The sequence below is a fragment of the Erythrolamprus reginae genome, chromosome Z (assembly GCF_031021105.1).
Source record: "Erythrolamprus reginae isolate rEryReg1 chromosome Z, rEryReg1.hap1, whole genome shotgun sequence".
NCBI classification, from domain to species: domain Eukaryota; kingdom Metazoa; phylum Chordata; class Lepidosauria; order Squamata; family Dipsadidae; genus Erythrolamprus; species Erythrolamprus reginae.
In genome coordinates this window covers 149,177,484-149,199,312 of record NC_091963.1, presented here as the reverse complement: position 1 = coordinate 149,199,312, position 21,829 = coordinate 149,177,484, and the positions used below count along the sequence as shown (strand labels likewise).

At 45.2% G+C, this 21,829-nt stretch overlaps 1 protein-coding gene and 1 pseudogene across 1 annotated transcript; one reads left to right on the top strand and one right to left on the bottom strand.

Moving 5' to 3' along the window:
• Positions 1 to 233: 233 nt before the first annotated feature.
• On the bottom strand, positions 234 to 1,721 carry LOC139154590 (peroxisomal trans-2-enoyl-CoA reductase pseudogene; annotated as a pseudogene).
• A 100-nt stretch (positions 1,722 to 1,821) lies between these two features.
• AURKB (aurora kinase B) lies at positions 1,822 to 20,967 on the top strand. Its single transcript, XM_070729360.1, has 10 exons — positions 1,822 to 1,905; positions 2,243 to 2,299; positions 3,204 to 3,404; positions 3,909 to 4,062; positions 8,909 to 8,966; positions 10,188 to 10,385; positions 12,873 to 13,011; positions 16,432 to 16,580; positions 17,365 to 17,539; positions 20,379 to 20,967. The coding sequence occupies exons 3-10, from the start codon at positions 3,357 to 3,359 to the stop codon at positions 20,541 to 20,543; spliced, it is 1,086 nt and encodes a 361-aa protein (XP_070585461.1). The 5' UTR covers positions 1,822 to 1,905; positions 2,243 to 2,299; positions 3,204 to 3,356; the 3' UTR covers positions 20,544 to 20,967.
• Positions 20,968 to 21,829: the final 862 nt, after the last annotated feature.

Here is a 21,829-nt window from a genome sequence, read left to right as displayed (position 1 = left end):
ATTTTCAGTGCAAGTCACCCATAAACAGTACAAGTATATAGTTGTTTTGAACAGGGCAGCAGGGTTAAGCAGATGTTGGATAACCATCTGTCTGAAGTAGTGTAGGGTTTCCTGCCTAAGCAGGGGAGTGGACTAGAAGACCTCCAAGGTCCCTTCTAACTCTGTTGTTGTTATTATTATATATTGATATTCATCAAAGTGAAACAAAGAGCTGGCTGGAGAATTCTGGGAATTAAAGTCCGCTAGTCTTAAAAGTTGCCAAATTTGCAGACCTCTATTCTAAAAATTCGTTAACTTTTCCTTACAAAGGTATTTTTATTCTAAGGCACAATTTTTTTAAAAAAACAAGTTGCAATCAATTACTGAAAAATAACTTTCCCCCCTCCACCTAACGGAATGGGGAAACAAATCCCCTTGGCTTTGAAATTTATAATTTCGGTTTAGGTTTCCCAGAAAGCATCTTCCTGAGCGCTTCGGCATTAGGGCCCTCCGGCGCTAGCGGCCACCTGTCGTGATCCGGAACGTTCCATAAGGAACCGTAGAGGCTTTGCCCGCCATCCACCTTCACCGTTTCTCCCGTGATAAAAGAGGCGGCCGGAGACAGCAGAAAACACACCAGAGCAGAAACTTCTTCAGGTAGCCCCAATCTTTTGGCAGGGATTTTTTGGATGCTGCTCTTAAACAAATTTTCACCGCCTTCGTAGTGTGCAACGGCAGTTTCTGAGAAGATAATCCCGGGGGCCACGGAGTTAACCCTCACCCCGTGGCAGGCCCACTCAATGGCTAAGCTTTTGGTCAGGTTAGCCACGGCGGCTCTGGCTGCTCCGCTGTGCGCTAAGCCAGGCATCCCTTGCCACATATTGGCCACAATATTGACCACGGCACCTCCGTGGTCTTGCATCCAGGCGTTGTAGGCCGCTTTGCAGCAATAGAAAGCGCCCGTCAGGTTGGTTTCGATGACAGCGTGCCAGCCTTTGACGCTGATGAGTTCGGCTGGGCTGGGGAACTGCCCTCCTCCGTTGTTGACCAAGAAATCCAGCCGGCCATGTAGAGCCAGCGTGGCTTTCACCAACTGCTCGACCTCTTCTTCCTTGCGGATGTTGCATTGCATGGGAGTCACCCGAGCGGGATTGTCTGGGGTAATTTCATCAGCCAATTCAGTCGCCGCGGCTTTTAACCGGTCCAACCGACGGGAGGCGATGACGACGTGGCTGCCGAGGCGCAGGAGGTCGGCGGCAATGGCCCTGCCGATGCCCGTGCCTCCGCCGGTCACGATGGCCACGCGGTCGCGAAAGAGGCCCGTCGCTAGAATCCCGCTACCGCCTTGGTTGCTCAACGCCGCCATCTTAAATCTAAAATCAATCTAGAAGCTATTCACATCCGGGTTACATTTTCTTTAATTTATTTCTGATTGGCTAGCGCGCCCTTTCTTTGACAATCTCCTTTAAGCTCCGCCCCCTTTCTTGTCGGTCGTTTTGAATTGGCGCTTATGGAACTCTCGTTCTCTCCCCGAACCTCTCTCAAAATGGCCGCTTTATCTCGCGAGGGGGCGCCCCGTCTTAGAAAATAGGGCGGGATGAAAGAGGGGCCCAATCTGTAACTTCTGGGTAGCAACTCTGACGAATGGGCTTTCCGAGGCGGAAGCTCCCGCCCTCCTCCTCCTCCTCTCTCCGTAAAAAAGGATTGTCCAATGGAAATGGCGGAGGCTGACCAAAAAAGAAAAAAAATGAAGCCGGCCAATAGAAAAAGCCGAGGCTCAACGAAGGGGGGCGGTGCTGTCCTTCGAAACCAATAAACAGTGCGTCGGGCGACGTTGCGCAACAGCCAATAGGATTCCGTGAGCGAGATTTGAAAAAGCTCGGCGGTTCTTGGACCTCTGGAATCGTTAATGGTCCTCTGGAATCGGTAAGTGAGGGGACTGATACGAGCGGGTGGTGCAGGCGCCGATAGGCTTGGCCGCGGAGTATGGGGGTTGTAGTCCAATGCTATGGGGAGCGTTGCAGCTCGAAACCGCTGCCCCCCTTGTTAACCACCCGCCCTCCGAATGCATTGGACTTCCAAGCCCATCGTCCCCTACTAGGCTGCGGGCGGGTGGGAGGCTTGGCCCGCCAGGGGAGGTGTATCTGAAGGGTTGGGAGGAATTGAGGGGCGGGGGCGGTCCGCTGGCGATTGAGAATTCTTCCCCACAACAGTGGGTGCTTTTTTTTTTTCCTTCTTGAGTTTCCTTCTTTGCGCCTTCCAGGTTTTCCGGCAGCTGCAGCGTCCCGCCCGGCTGGAGCTTCCCTGGCGGCGGCAGCAGGTGAGCTTTGGGGCGGCGGCAGCGAGAGGGCTGCGGCAGCAGCGGCACCGGCAGTAGCCGCTGGGCGGCGGCGGGGTGGTCAGCTGTGAGGCGGAGCTCCGGAACTGAGGCACCGACGATGGCTGGACATGTTGCTGTACGCCGTACATGCTGGCGTTGCGTGGCTGGCACTTTTCGGAGAGGGGCGGCATATAAATCCAATAAATAAATAAATCTCTTTCTCTCTCTCTCTCTGCCGAGAGAGAGAGAAAGAGGGGGTAAGGAGAGTGAAGGAAAGACAAGGAGGGAAGGAGGGAGAGAGAAAGAGCAAAAAAGAGAGGAAGGAAGGGAGAAACAAAGAGGGATGGAGAAAGAGAGGGAAAGAAAGAGGAAGGAAGAGAGAGAAAGAGAGAGAGAGAAATAGAGTGAAAGGGAGGAAGAGAGATATTTTTTTGTCCAAACTTTTTTAGCCCCCCCTCCCCCCCCAATGTTCCCCAGGATTTTGTAAGTGTGAATAATGTGCCACAGCTCAAAAAAGGTTGGGAAACACTGTTGTAGAGAAAGGTCATGAACGTTTATGCATATTTCTCCATGCATCATTATCCATGTAACCAGATTTTTTAAAATTTGGATTTCATCTTGTAAGGTTTTTGTTTTACAGAGCTAGGATTGGGAGCGTTGTAACAAACTATATCCCTGTTTGGTTTGGTGACTGCAGAAACCTGAGATAGAAAGTCAGATAGAAGCAATAATAATAATAATAATAATAATAATAATAATAATAATAATAATAATATCGCTTCATGAAACATGTAACTCAGTCAAAAGAATATTTAAAATTATTATTATTATTATTATTATTATTATTATTATTATTATTATTAACTACTATCACTACTACTACTATTATTCTTTTGTAATTCAGTCTTTAGAATTGGGATCCAGCCATTGTGTTATCCTCAACCTCTGGATGGATACAGGATTCTTCTTCGGAAAACATTTTCTGATTTTGCGTTGAATATATTTTCCCTCCGACCCATCCGTGAACGAAGGAAGCATTTGACTGTCGGTATCCAGAATGTCGAACAAGGAAAATATTAGCAGCATGTACAGTTGCCTTTCCTCTGTGAGTTTTCCTCAGCATGTGCAAGAAATTATACAGAGTGCAAATCCCAAATTTCATAATCTGGATTATGTCTTGAGTTTTTCTCAGTGTAAGAATTGGGGGAAATGGTAATTCCTGGAACTTTGTAGTTTGAAGTGCCCTCTTTTGGAAAAGAAAAAAAAATACAACATCTCATTCCTATTTGAAATTAACTTTGGGTAGTTAATATGGGAAGTCCTGTGATGGAATCTGCCCATAAGTCAATATTTTTGGTGCCATTGTAATTTGGAACAGTCACCAAAGGAACTTTGTAGGCGAGGATTATCTGTGCACAGAAGCCTTGAGTTAACTAGAAATCTTTTTTTGCTTCTCCCTCCATCCCTATTTCCTGGAGCCATCATTCATTGCCAAGCTAATAATAATAATAATAACAACAACAATTTACAGTATTACTGTTCTCTTTAGAGTCTTCGGAGAGGGACGGCATACAAATCTAGTAAATCTAAATCTAACCTTTTCTTGCAGTTGCCCTCCACCAGCAAAGCAGCTGGTTTTCAACTCCCCATGTGCAGGAATAACCCCTCACCAGCCATTACTCGTTCTGCCACAGTTCGGGTGGAGAGAACTCTCGCCAACAGAACCAAACAAACCATGGAAATGCCCTGCGCCCAGAATCCAGGTAAGATCTTCTGCGAGTGTTGGGGGCGAGGCGTGTCCATAGACCGTGGGGAATCTAGTGGCGTGAGATGCTCTTGAAAGTCATTGGTGTGGATGGGCCTGTGAGCAGCAGAAAGCAGTTCACCCCGGTTCTGTTGGTCCTTGACTTACAAAAGCATCCGTTTAGTGCAGGGGTCTATTGCATAATATTCAAAGAATCACTTGGACCTATTTTTCCACAGGAAAGAAAGCACCAGGAGTCGCAAAACCTGGATGGGCGTGACCAACTCAACATCACTCACTACTGCCCAATCACATGACCTCCACCAGGCCACGCCTACCCGGGTTTTGTGTCTCCAGGTATTTTCTTTTAAACAGGTCTCTCTGTCATCCCTCTCCGTCTCCATCTCTCTCTCATCTTTTCCCCTCTCCCTTTTTCTCTCTCTCATCTTTCTCTCGTGTCTCTCCCTCTCATCTTTCTCCCTCCCATCTTTCTCTTTTTTCTCTCATCTTTCCCCCTCATCTCTTTCTCCCTTTCTTTTTCTCTCTCATCTTTCTCCCTCCCATCTTTCTCTTTTTTCTCTCATCTCTTTCTCCCTTTCTCTTTCTCTCTCTCATCTTTCTCCCTCCCATCTTTCTCTTTTTTCTCTCATCTCTTTCTCCCTTTCTCTTTCTCTCTCTCATCTTTCTCCCTCCCATCTTTCTCTTTTTTCTCTCATCTTTCTCCCTCATCTCTTTCTCCCTTTCCTTCTTTCTCTCATCTAATCAATGAGAGAAGCAACTTGGAATCAAGGAGAAACTGGATTGACCGGTGGAACAGCTTGCCACCAGACGTAGGTTCTTCCATCACTGGAGGTTTTTAAAGAAGAGATTGTCTGAAATAGTATGGGGCCGTGATGGCGAACCTATGGTCATATTGGAGGGCACCTGAGACTTTGCCCTGCGTCAGCTCCAGCACGCATATGATTGCCGGCCAGTTGATTTTCGGTCTTGGGGAAGGCCGTTTCGCCCCTCTGGACGCTTCAGGGAAACTTTCCTGAAGCCCCAGAGACCAAAAAAAAATAACCCAAAGGGCAAATGGGAAGTTCAGAAAAACTCACTTCCGTTTTGCTGTTTTTTGCACTCCGAAAGGTTCAGGGAAGCTTCACGCAACCCTCCGGAGTGCAAAAAACAGCACAACGGCAAACTAGAAGTGAGTTTTCCCAAACTTCCTGTTTGGGCTTCCCCCCCCCCCCCCCCCCCACGTACCAGGCTTCAGTAAGGCCTATGCGTATGCACGGGGAGCAACGTGGGGGAGGGGTGCACATGCGTGGGAACACATGCTAGCACACCCACCCACACCCTTTTGGCACATGAACCAAAAACGGTTCGCCATCACATGTGTAGGGTCTCCTGCTTGAGCAAGGGGCTGGACTAGAAGACCTCTGAGCTCCCCTCCCAGCTCTATTCCGATTGGTTGGCTGTTCCAAGCTACGATGACACTGAAAAAAAAAAGTGGGGTTTTTTACACTTTGCAGCATTGATAGGATCACGTGATCAAAACTGGGATGCTTGGCAATTGGTTTCTATTTAGAATAATAACCTGGTTGTCACTTTGAATCAGGCAAGAGTTCCCTGCCGCTGGTGCTCCCGGTGGCCAGCGCATGCACATCGGCGCAGGATTTGGCTTCTGCGCATGCACAGGAAGCCAAATCTCATGCAAGGACAGTCGTGCATAAGATTTCACTAATTTTCAGCAGTTTCTTTGCTTCCACGCATGTGCAGAAACAAAAAACGCCAGAAATTGGTGAGACCTTGTGCGTGTGAGCGTCCTCATGCAAGATTTGCGCATGCACAGAAGCCAAGTCTTGTGTGGCCACTCACGGCTGCCAGTCACACAGAGCCATGCGCGCAGCTTCATTTTCGCTACCATTCTATGGAGTGGCCCATTACTGCTTTGAATGTGCATTGAACTGCCAATGCAATACTCAGATTGAGGATTCCTTTTCCCCAAGTGCATTATTTTACATTTGGAAACATTAAACTGCAGTTTCCATTGCTTTGGCCATTTATCTAGTAAAGCTAAATCATTTGCCATATTGCAGACCCCTCCAGGAATACCAACCCTATTGCACACTTTAAAGTTGGTTGGTTTCCTCCTGTGCTGTAGGGCTGCGCTCGTGGGCACGCGTACTCATTGCACGCGCATACCTGCCTTGTGTCAAACATTTTTTAAAAAAATACAAAAAAAAAAGCGATGCATGCCCAGTGCCAGAAATTTGACTTCTGTGTATGCTCAGAAGTCCCCATTGTAGAGCTAGATAGATAGATATGTTACATCGCATACGGTAGGTCAGTGTTTCCCAACCTTAGCTTCTTGAAGACATCTGGACTTCAACTCCCAGAATTCTCCAGCCAGCATTTGCTGGCTGGGGAATTCTGGGAGTTGAAGTCCAAATATCTTCAAGTTGCCAAGGTTCAAGTTGCCAAGGTTGGGAAACACTGATCTACAGTATCGGCTTGCTACCGGTACGGAAAAGGACAGCGCACCAGTAGTGAAAATTGAGCTATGCGCACAGCTTTGTTTCTGCTGTGGGCATGCGGGCGCGTCCCAGTGAGATTTTGCTTCTGCGCATGCGCAGGAAGTAAAATCTTGCGAGGGGGCATGCACGCGTGAGAGATTTGGGCAATTTTTTGCTTCTCTGCATGCGTGGGAGCAGAAAAAAAATTGCTGGAATTCCATGCGCCTCCCCTCGCGAGATTTTGCCGCACGCGCATAAGCAGAATCTCACTGGGACGTGCGCGCGCCCGCGGCATAAGCAAAGCTGCCTGTGCAACATCCCGTTAGTAGAATCGTGAATCCGCCCCTGAATATATACATGCATTTGGTGAGAAAAACGGAATTTTGCGAGTTCGCCAGATGGACGGCCTAGGCAACAGAGCTGTTACAGAATGCGGTCGCCCTGCTAGAAAGACTTTGGAACCTCCTTCCTGGAAGGGAGCAGCGTGAAGTTGGGTGTGTGGGGTTTGTAACAGTGCTTCCAGCTCTAAGCACATAGAGTTTGTAAGCAGCATCCTGAATAATGGGAAGGAAGGTTTCTATTAGTTAGTTAGTTAGTTAGTTAGTTAGTTAGTTAGTTAGTTAGTTAGTTAGTTAGTTATTGGATTTGTATGCCGCCCCTCTCCGTGGACTCAGGGCAGCTAACAAAAGTGATAAAAACAGCATGTAACAATCCAATACTAAAACAACTAAGAACCCTTATTATAAAACCAAACATACATACAAACATACCGTGCATAAATTGTAGAGACCTGGGGGGAAAGAATATCTCAGTTCCCCTATGCCTGGCAGCAGAGGTGGGTTTTGAGGAGCTTACAAAATGCGAGGAGGGTGGGGGGAAATTCTAATCTCTGGGGGGAGTTGGTTCCAGAGGGCCGGGGCCGCCACAGAGAAGGCTCTTCCCCTGGGTCCCACCAAAAAACATTGTTTAGTCGATGGGACCCGGAGAAGGCCAACTCTGTGGGACTTAACTGGTCGCTGGGATTCGTGCAGCAGAAGGCAGTCCCAGAGATATTCTGGTCTGGTGCCATGAAGGGCTTTATAGGTCATAACCAACACTTTGAATTGTGACCGGAAACCGATCGGCAACCAATGCAGACTGTGGAGTGTTGGTGTGATATGGGCATATTTGGGGAAGCCCATGATTGCTCTCGCAATCATGAGATCCTCTTTCCCCCTAGACCTTTACAATTTTATGCGTGGTATGTCTGTATGTATGTTGGTTTTACAATAGGGGTTTTTAACTCTTTATATTGGATTGTCATATGCTGCTTACTACTGTTGTTAGCCGCCCTGAGTCTACGGAGAGGGGCGGCATACAAATCCAATCCACTCCAATCAAAATAAATCAAATCAATCTTCCCTACTCTCCTCACCACTCTCTGTAGGGACTTTCTATCTGAGGAGCTGCGGCCACCAAACCGGGAGGCCACTTGTTAAAACGCTCCCAATCATAGCTCTGTAAATCATGGCTGGGACAGGAGTAAGAGGTGCTCTCCTCTTCCGACACAGGGAATGCAAATGCTGGTTTGCACGCTTCACTTTATGACGCTTGCAGTGTCTCGGAGACATGCGATCCCCTTTTATGACCTGACAGGCCTCGTCACTGGGAAAGCCGGATTTGCTTAATAACCACGTAACTCACTTCAGAACAGCGATTCGCTTAGCCGTTGTGGCAGGAAAGATTGCAAAAGTGTCTCGCTTAGCAACAAAAATTTTAGGGTCAGCTACGATTGTACATCAACAAGCATTAATTGAGCAATTCTCCAAGGTTATAATGGTGTTGAAATAAGCAACTTACTACCTCACAGTTACGACCATCACCCACAATAGATTTTCAGAAGATTGGCCATTTTTGTTGTTAAGCGAGATGTTTGCTCAGTGAATTTTGCCTCGTTATATGACCTACCTCACCACGATTGTAAAATGAATCACCGCAGTGGAGAAGTCGGTAACCCCTGTTGTTAAGTGGAGCCGGCTTCTCTCTTGACTTTGCTTGTCAGAAGGTCGCAAAAAGGGGAATCCCAGACCTTGTGACACAGTGACAGTCATAAATGTGAGTCAATTCCCATAGCATCTGAAGTGCTGGAAAAGTAACCGTGAAAAACACTCCTAGGTCTTTTTTTCCCCAGGGCCATCGGAACAGTCACTAAGTGAACTGTTGTAAGTTGGGGGCTTCCTGCAATTTCTTTAAATCATTGTGGCTGTAAAATTTGGGGTGGGGGCGCGACTCCCTTTCACAAATGCCTTGCCTGGCGACTGAAATTCTGCCCTGCATTATGACGCGTGTCAAGGACTGAGTTTCTGCTTTTGTTTTCTGGTTCTCTAGCTGTTCCCGAGACAGTGGCTGTCAAACCCGAACTCCCAGCCTCAGAGGATAACGCAGAGTGAGTCTGAGTCTCTCTCTCTCTCTCTCAGCAGCTTCCCGAAGCCGAACACCAAACCCGAACTTCCGCGTTCGGCGTTCGGAGACTGCTGGGAAGCCGCGCGGCTCTTTTAAAAGGTGACAGCCGGGCTGGGGGGCTTCCCAGCAGCCTCCCGAACCGAACCCGGGGTTCAGAAAAATTTTGCCTCTTCTTACGAACTTTTTTCGAGTTACGAACCGGCGTTCGGGAGGCTGCTGGGAAGCCCACCTTTTAAAACAGCCGGGGGGCTTCCCAGCAGCCTCCCGAACGCCGGTTTGTAACTCAAAAAAAGTTCGTAAGAAGAGGCAAATTTTTTCTGAACCCCGGGTTCGTATCACGAGTTGTTCGTAAGACGAGGGGTTCGTATCTTGAGGTACCACTGTATATAACTTTTGAGTGGTGCCATGGCCTAGAGGGAGAGCATTTGCCTCACAATTGGGAGGGTGAGTTCAATTTATTTATTTGTTTGTTTGTTTATTTATTTGATTTTTATGCCGCCCTTCTCCTTAGACTCAGGGCGGCTTACAACATGTTAGCAATAGCACTTTTTAACAGAGCTGGGCAATCCTAGGTAGATGCAGGTATTTTTTTCTCTCAGCATGATGAGAATATATCTGCCTAAATAAAATGATAAAACAACACATTAAGCATTAATATATTAGTATTAAGATTGTAAGGACGAATGAACGTTGTATTATATCAATACTTTAGAAATATATATTTTAAGTAATGGCATTATAATTAGGATCCTGAGAGATATATAAACTATAATGATAGAGTTCAGATAGATAGAGTTTAGAAATAGATAAAAATAGTATAAAAATAGATAAAAATAATAAATAAGCGTAAAATAATAGTCGAGGTATGTACTGTAAAATAACTTTAAATGTATAAATTTATGTATAAATGTTTAGCTTTTGGTTCATTTTGTATAATGTCTTATTTGTTTGTATTTCTTTTATGAATTTTTTTTTTAAGTTTATAAATCAATAAAAATATATATATATATATTTTAAAAAGTGAATATATCTGCTTGAATATAACTCCACACTGGAAACCGGAAAGGCATCTGGCCAGTAAAACACTCGGCTCGTGTTCAGTTGCCCAAGGGATTGCGGGGTCATTTTAAAGGTCCAAAAATTTATGATGCATATTTTTCTCTTGATTCGATTCTCTCCTGCCCCGTGTTGTCTTCTATGTTAGGAAATGTCGTATCTTCACCATCAACGACTTTGAGATCGGGAGGCCGCTGGGCAAAGGGAAGTTCGGCAACGTTTACCTGGCCCGGGAGAAGAAGTCGAAGTTCATTGTGGCACTCAAGGTGCTCTTCAAATCCCAGATGGAGAAGGAAGGGGTGGAACACCAGCTGCGGAGGGAGATTGAAATCCAGTGTCACCTCAGGTACGGCTGGAATCGCAGGTCGCAATCCACAGCCAGCGGGGTGGCTCCGAGTGAGGTTTGGGAGCGGGCGGAGCCTTATTACGGCTTCTCAGTAGGTCCTCGGCTTCCGACCAAGCCTAGTGACCGCATCATTGTTCTGCCTCCCAGTTAAGAACGTAGCAAAACACACCGTTTGAACAAATTTAATTTTTTTTTAAAATTATTATTATTATTTATTTATTTATTTATTTATTTATTTATTTATTTATTTATTTATTAGATTTGTATGCCGCCCCTCTCCGTAGACTAGGGGCGGCTCACAACACAATAAAACAGTTCATAACAAATCTAATTATTCACAATTTAAAATATTTTTAAAAACCCATTATTAAGCAGACATACATACAAACATACCATACATAAATTGTATAGGCCCGGGGGAGATATCTCAGTTCTCCCATGCCTGACGACAAAGGTGGGTTTTGAGGAGTTTACGAAAGGCAAGGAGGGTAGGGGCAGTTCTAATCTCTGGGGGGAGCTGGTTCCAGAGGGTCGGGGCTGCCACAGAGAAGGCTCTTCCCCTGGGCCCCGCCAGATGGCGTTGTTTAGTCGACGGGACCCGGAGAAGGCCCACTGTGTGGCACCTAATCGGTCGCTGGGATTCGTGTGGCAGAAAGCTCACGTAGTTTCCAAAGGCTTTGGCCAAACGCCCAGGAGTCTTCCACAATAAGAAATCTAAAGCAGAGAAATGGGGATTCACAAGACAGATAAGCAAATTGCAACTGTTGTTTCCTGCAGCCATTCAGGTGACTCTGCTGTTCTTAGGGGCGTGGCCCATTAGCCCCCAGTCTTACTCGCCAGGAGACCTCCTCTGGAGTAAGCAATTCCTGTCTCTTGGCAGCTTTGCATGTCCGTGCATTAAGAAGAGGAGAAGCCCCTTCTTCCCCATTGCTGCTATAAGGTGCTGGAGGTTCCAAAGGCCCTGGTTGAACCTCTGCCCCTGGCACTGAGTTCTTGCCATCCTCCCCACTGTCCGACTCGGCTACCGGCTGCACAGACCCCTGGAGCATCACCAAGTCAGTCTCCTCTCGAACGGGATCTGCTATCCGCTGCCACAGGCTGCTGGCGGGCCAGAACAGTCGCTCCCATGACACCAAAACATGGTTATCTTTAAATTCACTTCTCTATTTACCTTCGTAAATCAAACGGGTAGTCCTTCGACTTGCAACCACAGTTCATTTAGTCGTTGTTGTCATCATTCAATGACCCATAATCCCTTGCGGGTGTGGAGTCTTGGGCAACCGAATGGGGCTGAGTTTTTACTGGCCGGATGCCCATCCCCGTTGCCAGTACGGAGTTTTGCTTGGCAGATATACAGTGATACCTCGTCTTACAAACGCCTCGTCATACAAACTTTTCGAGATACAAACCCGGGGTTTAAGATTTTTTTGCCTCTTCTTCCAAACTATTTTCCCCTTACAAACCCATTGCCGCCGCTGGGATGCCCCACCTCCGAACTTCCGTTGCCAGTGAAGCACCTGTTTTTATGCTGCTGGGATTCCCCTGAGGCTCCTCTCCATGGGAAACCCCACCTCCGGACTTCCGTGTTTTTGTGATGCTGCAGGGGAATCCCAGCAGTGCAAAAACGGGCACTTCGCTGGCAACAGGAGTCCGGAGGTGGGGTTTCCCAGTGAGGGGAGCCTCAGTGAAATCGCAGCGTCGCAAAAACACAGAGGTCCGGAGGTGGGGTTTCGAGGACTTCCGTGTTTTTGCGATGCTGCAATTTCACTGATGCTCCCTTTGCTGGGAAACCCCACCTCCGGACTTTCGTTGCCAGCGAAGTGCCTGTTTTTGCGATGCTGGGATTGCCCTGCTGGAATTCCCCTGCAGCATTGCAAAAACACAAAAGTCCAGAGGTGGGGTTTCCCATGGAGGGGAGCCTCAGGGGAATCCCAGCAGCGCAAAAACGGGCGCTTCGGCTGACAAAAGGGGTGAGTTTTGGGCTTGCACGCATTAATCGCTTTTCCATTGATTCCTATGGGAAACATTGTTTCATCTTACAAACTTTTCACCTTAAGAACCTCGTCCCGGAACCCATTAAGTTTGTAAGACGAGGTATCACTGTGTTCTCATTATGCCCATCTGCCTCTACCTAGGATCGAACTCACAGTCTCCTGATTGTGAGGCAAAAGCTCCACCTCTAGGCCACTATGTCACTCTTAACGACAGTTCATTTAGTGACTTTTTGGAAGCGACGACAACACTGGGGGGGGAAAGTGACTCATGGCCATTTTCCCACCCGAACTACCACTACCGCGTCCCTCCGGTCGAAAGATAAGACGCTTGGCAAATGACTCATATTTATGAATGATTGCGATGGTGAGCACATTCCATTATAGTCGTAAACTCGAGGACTACCTATGTAGCCTAAGATTTGGGAGGGGGGAAACCTGGAGAAAATCTATTTCTTTAAAAAAAACCCGTTTGATGTGTCTCTCCTTCCCACAGGCACCCCAACATCCTGCGCCTCTACAACTATTTCCACGACAAGAAGCGAGTCTACCTGATCCTGGAATACGCCCCTGGCGGGGAGCTCTACAAGGAACTGCAGAAACACCGGCGCTTCAACGAGCAGAGAACCGCCACGGTCAGCCACGCTCTTGAGGACTGGAAACTTGGGGGGGCGGGTGTCTTTGTCCTTTGATGGCAAAAAGTGGGCGGTTTTAGCTCTCCCCTTTCTTTGCAACTTTAAGAGAAGATTTTGGGACAACTCTTGAGCTTGGTAGTTTTCTTGCAGACATTTCAAGGCCCAACTAGGGAACGGAATCCATAGTAGGAGAAGGTGTGGCTGTTGGGAAGGAAGAGAACTGTGGTGTTCCGAGCTTGGTGGTTTTGTTGGAGCTGTTGGGTGTGGTGTGTTCTTGGGGGGGGGGGGGGCTTAATGAGGCATTTGTTATTTTCACAGTACAGTAATACCTCGTCTTACGGACTTAATTGGTTCCGGGGGGAGGTTCGTAAGGCGAAACGTTCGTAAGACGAAATAAATGTTTCCCATAGGAAACAATGTAAAGTCAATTAATGCATGCAAGCAAAAAAAAAAAACCCCCACAAAAATGGCGCTTCGCTGGACGGCGGCGCCCAGCTGCCACCTTTTGAAACAGCCGGGCGCTTCTCAGCGTTTTCCCAAATGCCGAACCCGGAAGTTCGGAAAAAGTTTGGGTTCGGCGTTCAGGTTCGGGAGGACGCCGAGAAGCCCCCTGGCTGTTTCAAAAGGCGACAGCCAGGCGACGGGGCTTCTCGGCGGCCTCCCGAACCCGAACCTTTGCCGGGTTCGGCGTTCGGGCGGGTTCGTAAGACGAAAAAAGTTCGTAAGAAGAGGCAAAAATTTTCCGAACCCCGGGTTTGTATCTCGGAAAGTTCGTATGACAAGGGGTTCATATCACGAGGTACTACTGTACATGGATGGATTGTAGATTCAATTTGCTGAGGGTGAGCTTAATAGACCAAGCCAAAAACTGTAGACGGTTCCCAGAAACCTTTAGACAATCTCTGGCTCTCAGCCATCAATGGACACACAGAGATAAACGACAACTGCTTACCGTATAAAAACAGACTAGCGAGAAAAGGCGGAAGACCCCAAAAATACCCAGATCAGCATAGGTTTAATACCAAGATCAATACTGGTGTGCAGTCGGGAATAAACAATTCCCCAGTCAGGGAATTATCACTTCAGGCAAACCCATGAACCCTAATTGCAGCCTCATCTAGGCAACGCCAAGGACAGTCCAGTAAGGAGACGGCAAACCCCACTCCCTGGGTTACTTAGTTGGGTCATAAAACATCTGCAAGGAAACTGCCAAGCTCAGAGAGCACCAAGGACCCCGCAGTCTTACTCCCCTTCTCCTTCCTCTTCCTCTCTGCAAACTCCACTCCCTTCTAGCACTGAAGATGTTACCTAATTCGCACCAAGGACCCCAGAGTTCTCTCCATATGTTCCCTTCCTTTCTAGCAGTGATGGTGTTTTTTTGTTTGTTTGTTTGTTTGTTTGATTGATTGATTGATTTTTATGCCACCCTTCTCCTTAGACTCTAAGCAGATTACAACATTATTATTATTATTATTATTATTATTATTATTATTATTATTATTATTAATTAGATTTGTATACTCAATCTGAGTATTGTATTGGCAGTTCTGTGTTAGCAAAAACTTCAGAAGAGAAGGATTTAGGGGTAGTGATTTCTGACAGTCTCAAAATAGGTGAGCAGTGTGGTCGGGCACTAGGAAAAGCAAGTAGGATGCTTGGCTGCATAGCTAGAGGTATAACAAGCAGGAAGAGGGAGATTGTGATCCCCTTATATAGAGCGCAGGTGAGACCCCACTTGGAGTACTGTGTTCAGTTTTGGAGACCTCACCTACAAAAAGATATTGACAAAATTGAACGGGTCCAAAGACGGGCTACAAGAATGGTGGAAGGTCTCAAGCATAAAACGTATCAGGAAAGACTTCATGAACTCAATCTGTAGAGTCTGGAGGACAGAAGGAAAAGGGGGGACATGATCGAAACATTGAAATATGTTAAAGGGTTAAATAAGGCCAGGAGGGAAGTGTTTTTAATAGGAAAGTGAACACAAGAACAAGGGGACACAATCTGAAGTTAGTTGGGGGAAAGATCAAAAGCAACATGAGAAAATATTATTTTACTGAAAGAGTAGTAGATCCTTGGAACAAACTTCCAGCAGACGTGGTTGGTAAATCCACAGTAACTGAATTTAAACATGCCTGGGATAAACATATATCCATCCTAAGATAAAATACAGAAAATAGTATAAGGGCAGACTAGATGGACCATGAGGTCTTTCTCTGCCGTCAGACTTCTATGTTTCTATGTATGCCGCCCCTCTCCGAAGACATGTTAGCAATGGCACTTTTTAACGGAGCCAGCATATTGCCCCCACAATCCGGGTCCTCATTTGACCCACCTCGGAAGTCAACCTTGAGCCAGTAATGAGACTTGAACCGCTGACCTGCAGATCTACTGTACAGTCAGCTTCCGTGGCCTGCAGTACAGCACTCTGCCTGCTGTGCCACCCCGGCTCTTACCTAGTTGGGCCACAGAACACCCACGAAAAGAATACAACCCAGTTCAGAGAGCACCCAGGACCACATAAAAATCTTATTTTTAAGCGCAGGTCCTCCATTGAAGCTGTGGGTTTGGGTTGGTCTCTTCCCCTTCCTTTGTGCACCATATAGAATAGAATAGAATTCTTTATTGGCCAAGTGTGATTGGACACACAAAAAGTTGTCTTTGGTGCACATGCTCTCAGTGTACATAAAATAAAAGAGACATTTGTCAAGAATCATGAGGTACAACACTTAATGATTGCCATAGGGTACAAATAAGTAGTCGGGAAACTATTAATAAAAATCTTAAGGATACAAGCAAGAGATTACAGTCATAAGTGGCAGGAGGTGGGTGGTAAAGATAGTAGTAATAATGCAGATTTAGTAGATAGTTTGAAAGTGTTCAAGGAATTATTTGTTTAGTAGAGTGGTGGCGTTTGGGGAAAAAATCTTTTGTGTCTAGTTGTCTTAGTGTGCAATGCCGAAATTTTGCAGGTAGGAGTTGAATATATCCAGGATGTGAGGGGTCAGTAAATATTTTTTTTACTTTGGAGTAAAGTACTTCGAGTCTTTGGAGAAGGGCGGCATAACAATCTAATAAATAATAATAATTTTTAAGTCCTCTTTTTGACTCGAAAAGTCTACAGGTCCTCAATAGAAGCCATTGTTTTGTTCTGCAGTTCTGATTCTCCTCTGAAGTCTCTGTCGGTCTTGTTGGATTGCAGAATCAAACCAGACAGTTATAGAGGTGCAGATGACAGACTCAGTGATTCCTCTGTAGAACTGGATCAGCAGCTCCTTGGGCAGTTTGAGCTTTCGAAGTTGGCGCAGAAAGAACATTCTTCGTTGTGCTTAATATGGGCATTTGGAGGGTGATCCAGGCCCCTCGTAGAGGGTGGCATTACCAACCCACACACATCCTCCTTTTCGCCTTTCTCTGCAGTACATAGAAGAATTGTCTGATGCCCTCCTGCATTGCCACAGTAAGAAGGTGATTCATCGAGACATCAAGCCCGAAAATCTGCTATTGGGGCTGATGGGAGAACTGAAAATTGCCGACTTTGGCTGGTCGGTGCATGCGCCCTCACTCAGGTGGGTCAGTCGCCCCCTCCTTCCCAGGTGGGTGATTTTGAGCGTGAAAGCAGCATCAGCAGCTTATGGGATTGTTTTTTTAATTATTATTATTATTATTATTTATTAATTATTATTATTATTATTATTAATAATAATAATTGTACCATGGTTTTTTAGCTGTTTTGGTTCTTAATTGTGGGTTTTAAATTATTTATTTATTTATTGGATTTGTATGCCGCCCCTCTCCGGAGACTCGGGGCGGCTAACAATAGTAATAAAACAATGTACAATAATAATCCAATAAATACTAAAAATGATTAAAAAAACCATTAATATAAAAAACCAAACATACATACAGACATACCACACATGAAATTGTAAAGGCCCAGGGGGAAAGAGCATCTCAGTTTCCCCATGCCTGGTGGCAGAGGTGGATTTTAAGGAGCTTACGAAAGGCAAGGAGGGTGGGGGCAATTCAAATCTCTGGGGGGAGTTGGTTCCAGAGGACCGGGGCTGCCACAGAGAAGGCTCTTCCCCTGGGTCCCGCCAAGCGGCATTGTTTAGTTGAAGGGACCCGGAGAAGACCCACTCTGTGGGACCTAACCGGTTGCTGGGATTCGTGCGGCAGAAGACGGTCCCTGAGATAAATTGTTTTACACTGTATTTCATAGGGCTTTATATTGTATTTTGTGTCTATTTGGCTTTTGAGCCGCCCAGAGTCCTCTGGGAGTAGGGCAGCTTGTAAGTTTGATAAATTAAATTGAATTAATTTTTTTTCCTGCAATTGAATTGCTCCTCAAAGGAGGAAGACCATGTGCGGCACCCTGGATTACCTGCCGCCCGAAATGATCGAAGGCCATCCCCACAACGAGAAAGTGGATTTTTGGTGCATTGGGATCCTGTGCTACGAGTGCCTGGTGGGGAATCCACCCTTCGAGAGCCAATCTCACTCAGAGACCTATCGGCGGATCGTGTCGGTGAGCCTGGCCAGGATTACAGGAGGGCGTTCAGACCAAGTTTACCGTATTTCTCCCCCCCCCCCCCCTGAGTATAATATGCCACTTTTGGGGGAGGTGTTAGGGTTTTTGGCGTCTTATACACCGAATATTGCCAAAACGCCATCCACCTGTCGGCCTTTTTCTTTCTTTCTTTCTTTCTTTCTTTCTTTCTTTCTTTCTTTCTTTCTTTCTTTCTTTCTTTCTTTCCTCCGCAGGCCCTGTTTTCCAGCCTTTTCTTGGCCCGTTTTTGGGACTTTTTTCGGCTGACACAATGGCCTGAAAAAAGCCTCGGAAACAGACTAGAAAAGCTTCAAAAATGGGCAGAAAAAAAGACTGGAATAGGCCCAAAAATGCAGCGTGTGGAGGACGAAACCTTAATTCTTTCAATTACATTTATCACTTCTCTAGTTTTTTTAGATTAAAATTGCATTACATTAACAATTTTATCCATTTTTATCTTCAACCCATTCATAAAATTTCGCCCAGATTTTATAAAACTCCGAGTGTTCTTTATCCTTAATTTTCATTGTAGGTCCATTTATTTCCGCACAGTCCGTGATCTTCCTTAATGCTTCTCTTTCTGTTGCTCTCCTGTTCATCTTCCAATTTTGGGCACACGCAATCCTGGCGGCAGTCACTATGTGCAGAAATAAATATGCTTCTCCTTTATTAAATTTTTCTAGCAATATGCCTAATAAAAAGGTTTCAGGTTTGAGGTCAGTACTTTATTCAATATCTTCTTGATCCATATTCATAGCTCTGACCAACATGTCCACATGATAGAAAGAGCCAGGTGTATGATAACATTTCCAACAAAACCCATCCATTTATTCTTCCTTTGGTGCTTCTTGTCGCTAGACTAGCCTTGCCCGAGACCAGTCCTTCAACAGCTCTTTGTATGTCATAGTCTCCAGTCCACTGATCATCCTGGTTGCTCCCTTCTACATTTTCTCTAGAGCCATAATGGCAAACCTATGGCACAGGTGGCATAGAAACCTAGAAGATTGATGGCAGAAAGAGACCTCCTGGACCATCTAGTCTGCCTTTATACTATTTTCTGTATTTTATCTTAGGATGGATCTATGTTTATTTGACGATGACGCTAAAGTGAGCAATAGGGTTGATATTCCTGGAGGGGTCTGTAATATGGTAAATGATTTAGCTTTACTAGATAAATGGTCAAAGCAATGGAAACTGCAGTTTAATGTTTCCAAATGTGAAATAATGCACTTGGGAAAAGGAATCCTCAATCTGAGTATTGTATGGGCAGTTCTGTGCTAGCAAAAGCTTCAGAAGAGAAGGATTTAGGGGTAGTGATTTCTGACAGTCTCAAAATGGGTGAACAGTGCAGTCAGGCGGAAGGGAAAGCAAGTAGGATGCTTGGCTGCATAGCTAGAGGTATAACAAGCAGGAAGAGGGAGATTACGATCCTGCTATATAGAACGCTGGTGAGACCACATTTGGAATACTGTGTTCAGTTCTGGAGACCTCACCTACAAAAAGATATTGACAAAATTGAAGGGGTCCAAAGTGAACACAAGAACAAGGGGACACAATCTGAAGTTAGTTGTGGGAAAGATCAAAAGCAACATGAGAAAATATTTTACTGAAAGAGTAGTAGATCCTTGGAACAAACTTCCAGCAGACGTGGTTGGTAAATCCACAGGAACTGAATTTAAACATGCCTGGGGTAAACATATATCTATCCTAAGATGAAATACAGGAAATAGTATAAGGGCAGACTAGATGGACCATGAGGTCTTTTTCTGCCGTCAGACCTCTATGTTTCTATGCTGTCAGGGGCACCGTGGGCCAGATCTAAGCACCCCATAAGCCTGGGTCCGCCCCACAGGCCTTACTGTATTTTTCGGATTATAAGACACGCCGTTGTATAAGACCTGTGTATAGTTTTAGATTTTCCATATTTGGCTTCTTTTTTATTGTATTGGTATCTTTCTATTGTTGTAAGCTGCTCTGAGTCCTTCGGGATTGGGCAGTATAGAAGTCGAATAAAATAAATAAATAAAACCTGTTATGTACATAGTACTAACAGTTTAGAAACATAGAAGACTGACAGCAGAAAAAGACCTCCTGGTCCATCTAGTCTGCCCTTATACTATTTCCTGTATTTTATCTTACAATGGATATATGTTTATTCCAGGCATGTTTACATTCAGTTACTGTGGATTTACCAACCACGTCTGCTGGAAGGTTGTTCCAAGGATCTACTACTCTTTCAGTAAAATAATACTTTCTCATGTTGCCTTTGATCTTTCCCCCAACTAACCTCAGATTGTGTCCCCTTGTTCTTGTGTTCACTTTCCTATTAAAAACACTTCCCTCCTGAACCTTATTTAACCCTTTAATATATTTAAATGTTTCGATCATGTCCCCCCTTTTCCTTCTGTCCTCCAGACTATACAGATTGAGTTCATGAAGTCTTTCCTGATAGGTTTTATGCTTCAGACCTTCCACCATTCTTGTAGCCCGTCTTTTCTCACAGAAAAGAAAACATCGGTAGTCAAAAAGCTTAATAAATCACATGCTTTATTGATTGATTGATTGATTGAATTGATTAGATTAGATTAGATTAGATTTGTATGCCACCCTTCTCAGTAGACTCGGGTCGGCTAATGCTTGCGGGTGTCGCAAATATTTTGATCAACGGAGCCGCTGGAGAGGGATTGAAAAAGCCTCATGTGGCTCCAGAGCCACGGGTTGCCAACCCGTGTGCTAGGCTTGCGAGTGGTTACTAAACTTCTCCGTGTGATCCTCATGCGTTGTGTGCTCAGCTCGGCTCTGTTTCCTTTCCTAACAGATAGATCTCAAGTTCCCCCCCTATGTGACTGAAGGCGCCCGGGATTTGATTAGCAAGCTGCTGCGTTACAACCCAGCCTCTCGCCTCTCGCTGGAAGAAGTGTTGCAGCACCCTTGGTTGAAAGCTCACTCCAAGCGCGTTCTACCTCCGGTCTTCAACCCTTAACTTTGCCGGGAGGGACTTGGGTAACTTGGTTGTACAACGTCCTCAATGGATGGGGCTCTTAAAAGGATTTTATTTGGGGGGGGGGTGCTCTATTTCAGGGGTTTGGGGAGGGAGGGATGTCTTTTTCTGGATTGGAAATATTCTTGCATCCCAAGATTTGTACTTGAAGGACCGATACAGACATGGATCTCGTTTCAGAAAGGTGTGGCCGCCTACACCTGGACAGGCAGCTGTTTCTGGAATCCCTCTTTGATGCTTTGACATCTCCTTCATTTCCTTTGGGATCATCCCGGATCTGCCACCGTGTGCAGCTTCTTGCAAATCTTGATGCTTGGGTTTTTGGGGTGGGTGGGTGGGGGCATGCCTGATCTTTGGGGTATGTGTTTTTTAATGGTTTACTTCTAAATAAAGCTTTTTTCACACACTTGGCTTTTCACTTTTTACTTGTTTTTCTCTGGAAGTTGATGTACTGATGTTTCAAGGACCAATGAACATGGAAATTTCCCTAGATTGGCATGGCGTTCTTTTTTTTTTTAATTTTAATAATAATAATTTTTAATTAGATTTATATACATTTAAAAACAATAGAGAAAGGCAAAAAGCAAAACAGCACCACACACAATAAAAAGGAAAGAACAAAACATTACAAAACAAAAGCTGTCCATATAGACAACTAAGCACACCAACAACTGCACTGAGTAACCTCAGTGGTCATAATTCTATGATCATGTTTACTCAGTTGTATTAAATCATGTAGAAGAAAACGAGTGAAGCAAAAATGACCATAACTGTGGCAAAAACTTCCTTCCTCAGCTACCGATATTTCTCCACGGCTTAGCCATTTGGTATGATTTTAAGATAACTATTTTAAGATAATTTTAAGATAACTCCTGATAAATATATTTTCCAATGACTTGTGGCCAGCACAATTGTAAAATCTAATTAAATTAATTAGATTTAAAGGTGATTATTATATATGATTCTGTCTGCAGTGCATTGCAGTTGTAGGCAGACTCTGGCTAAAGGATTCTACTTCGTTTTTTTACTAAAACCTCCAAGGCCTGCAGTGAAGCAAATGTCAAAAAATAGTTTAGGATGATGGAGAAGAACAACAGAGAGGTTAGCGTAGAAATGTGTGATCAGTAGCTGCATATAGCTTTCTGATTTGCCACTGTTTATCATCCTTCTGTCCATTTTATTGTATAGTTACTAGATTAGATGAAATAATTTTTCATAGCAACTGCGAATTCCTAAATAGGTACTCCTGTATATATTTATTTTGTTTT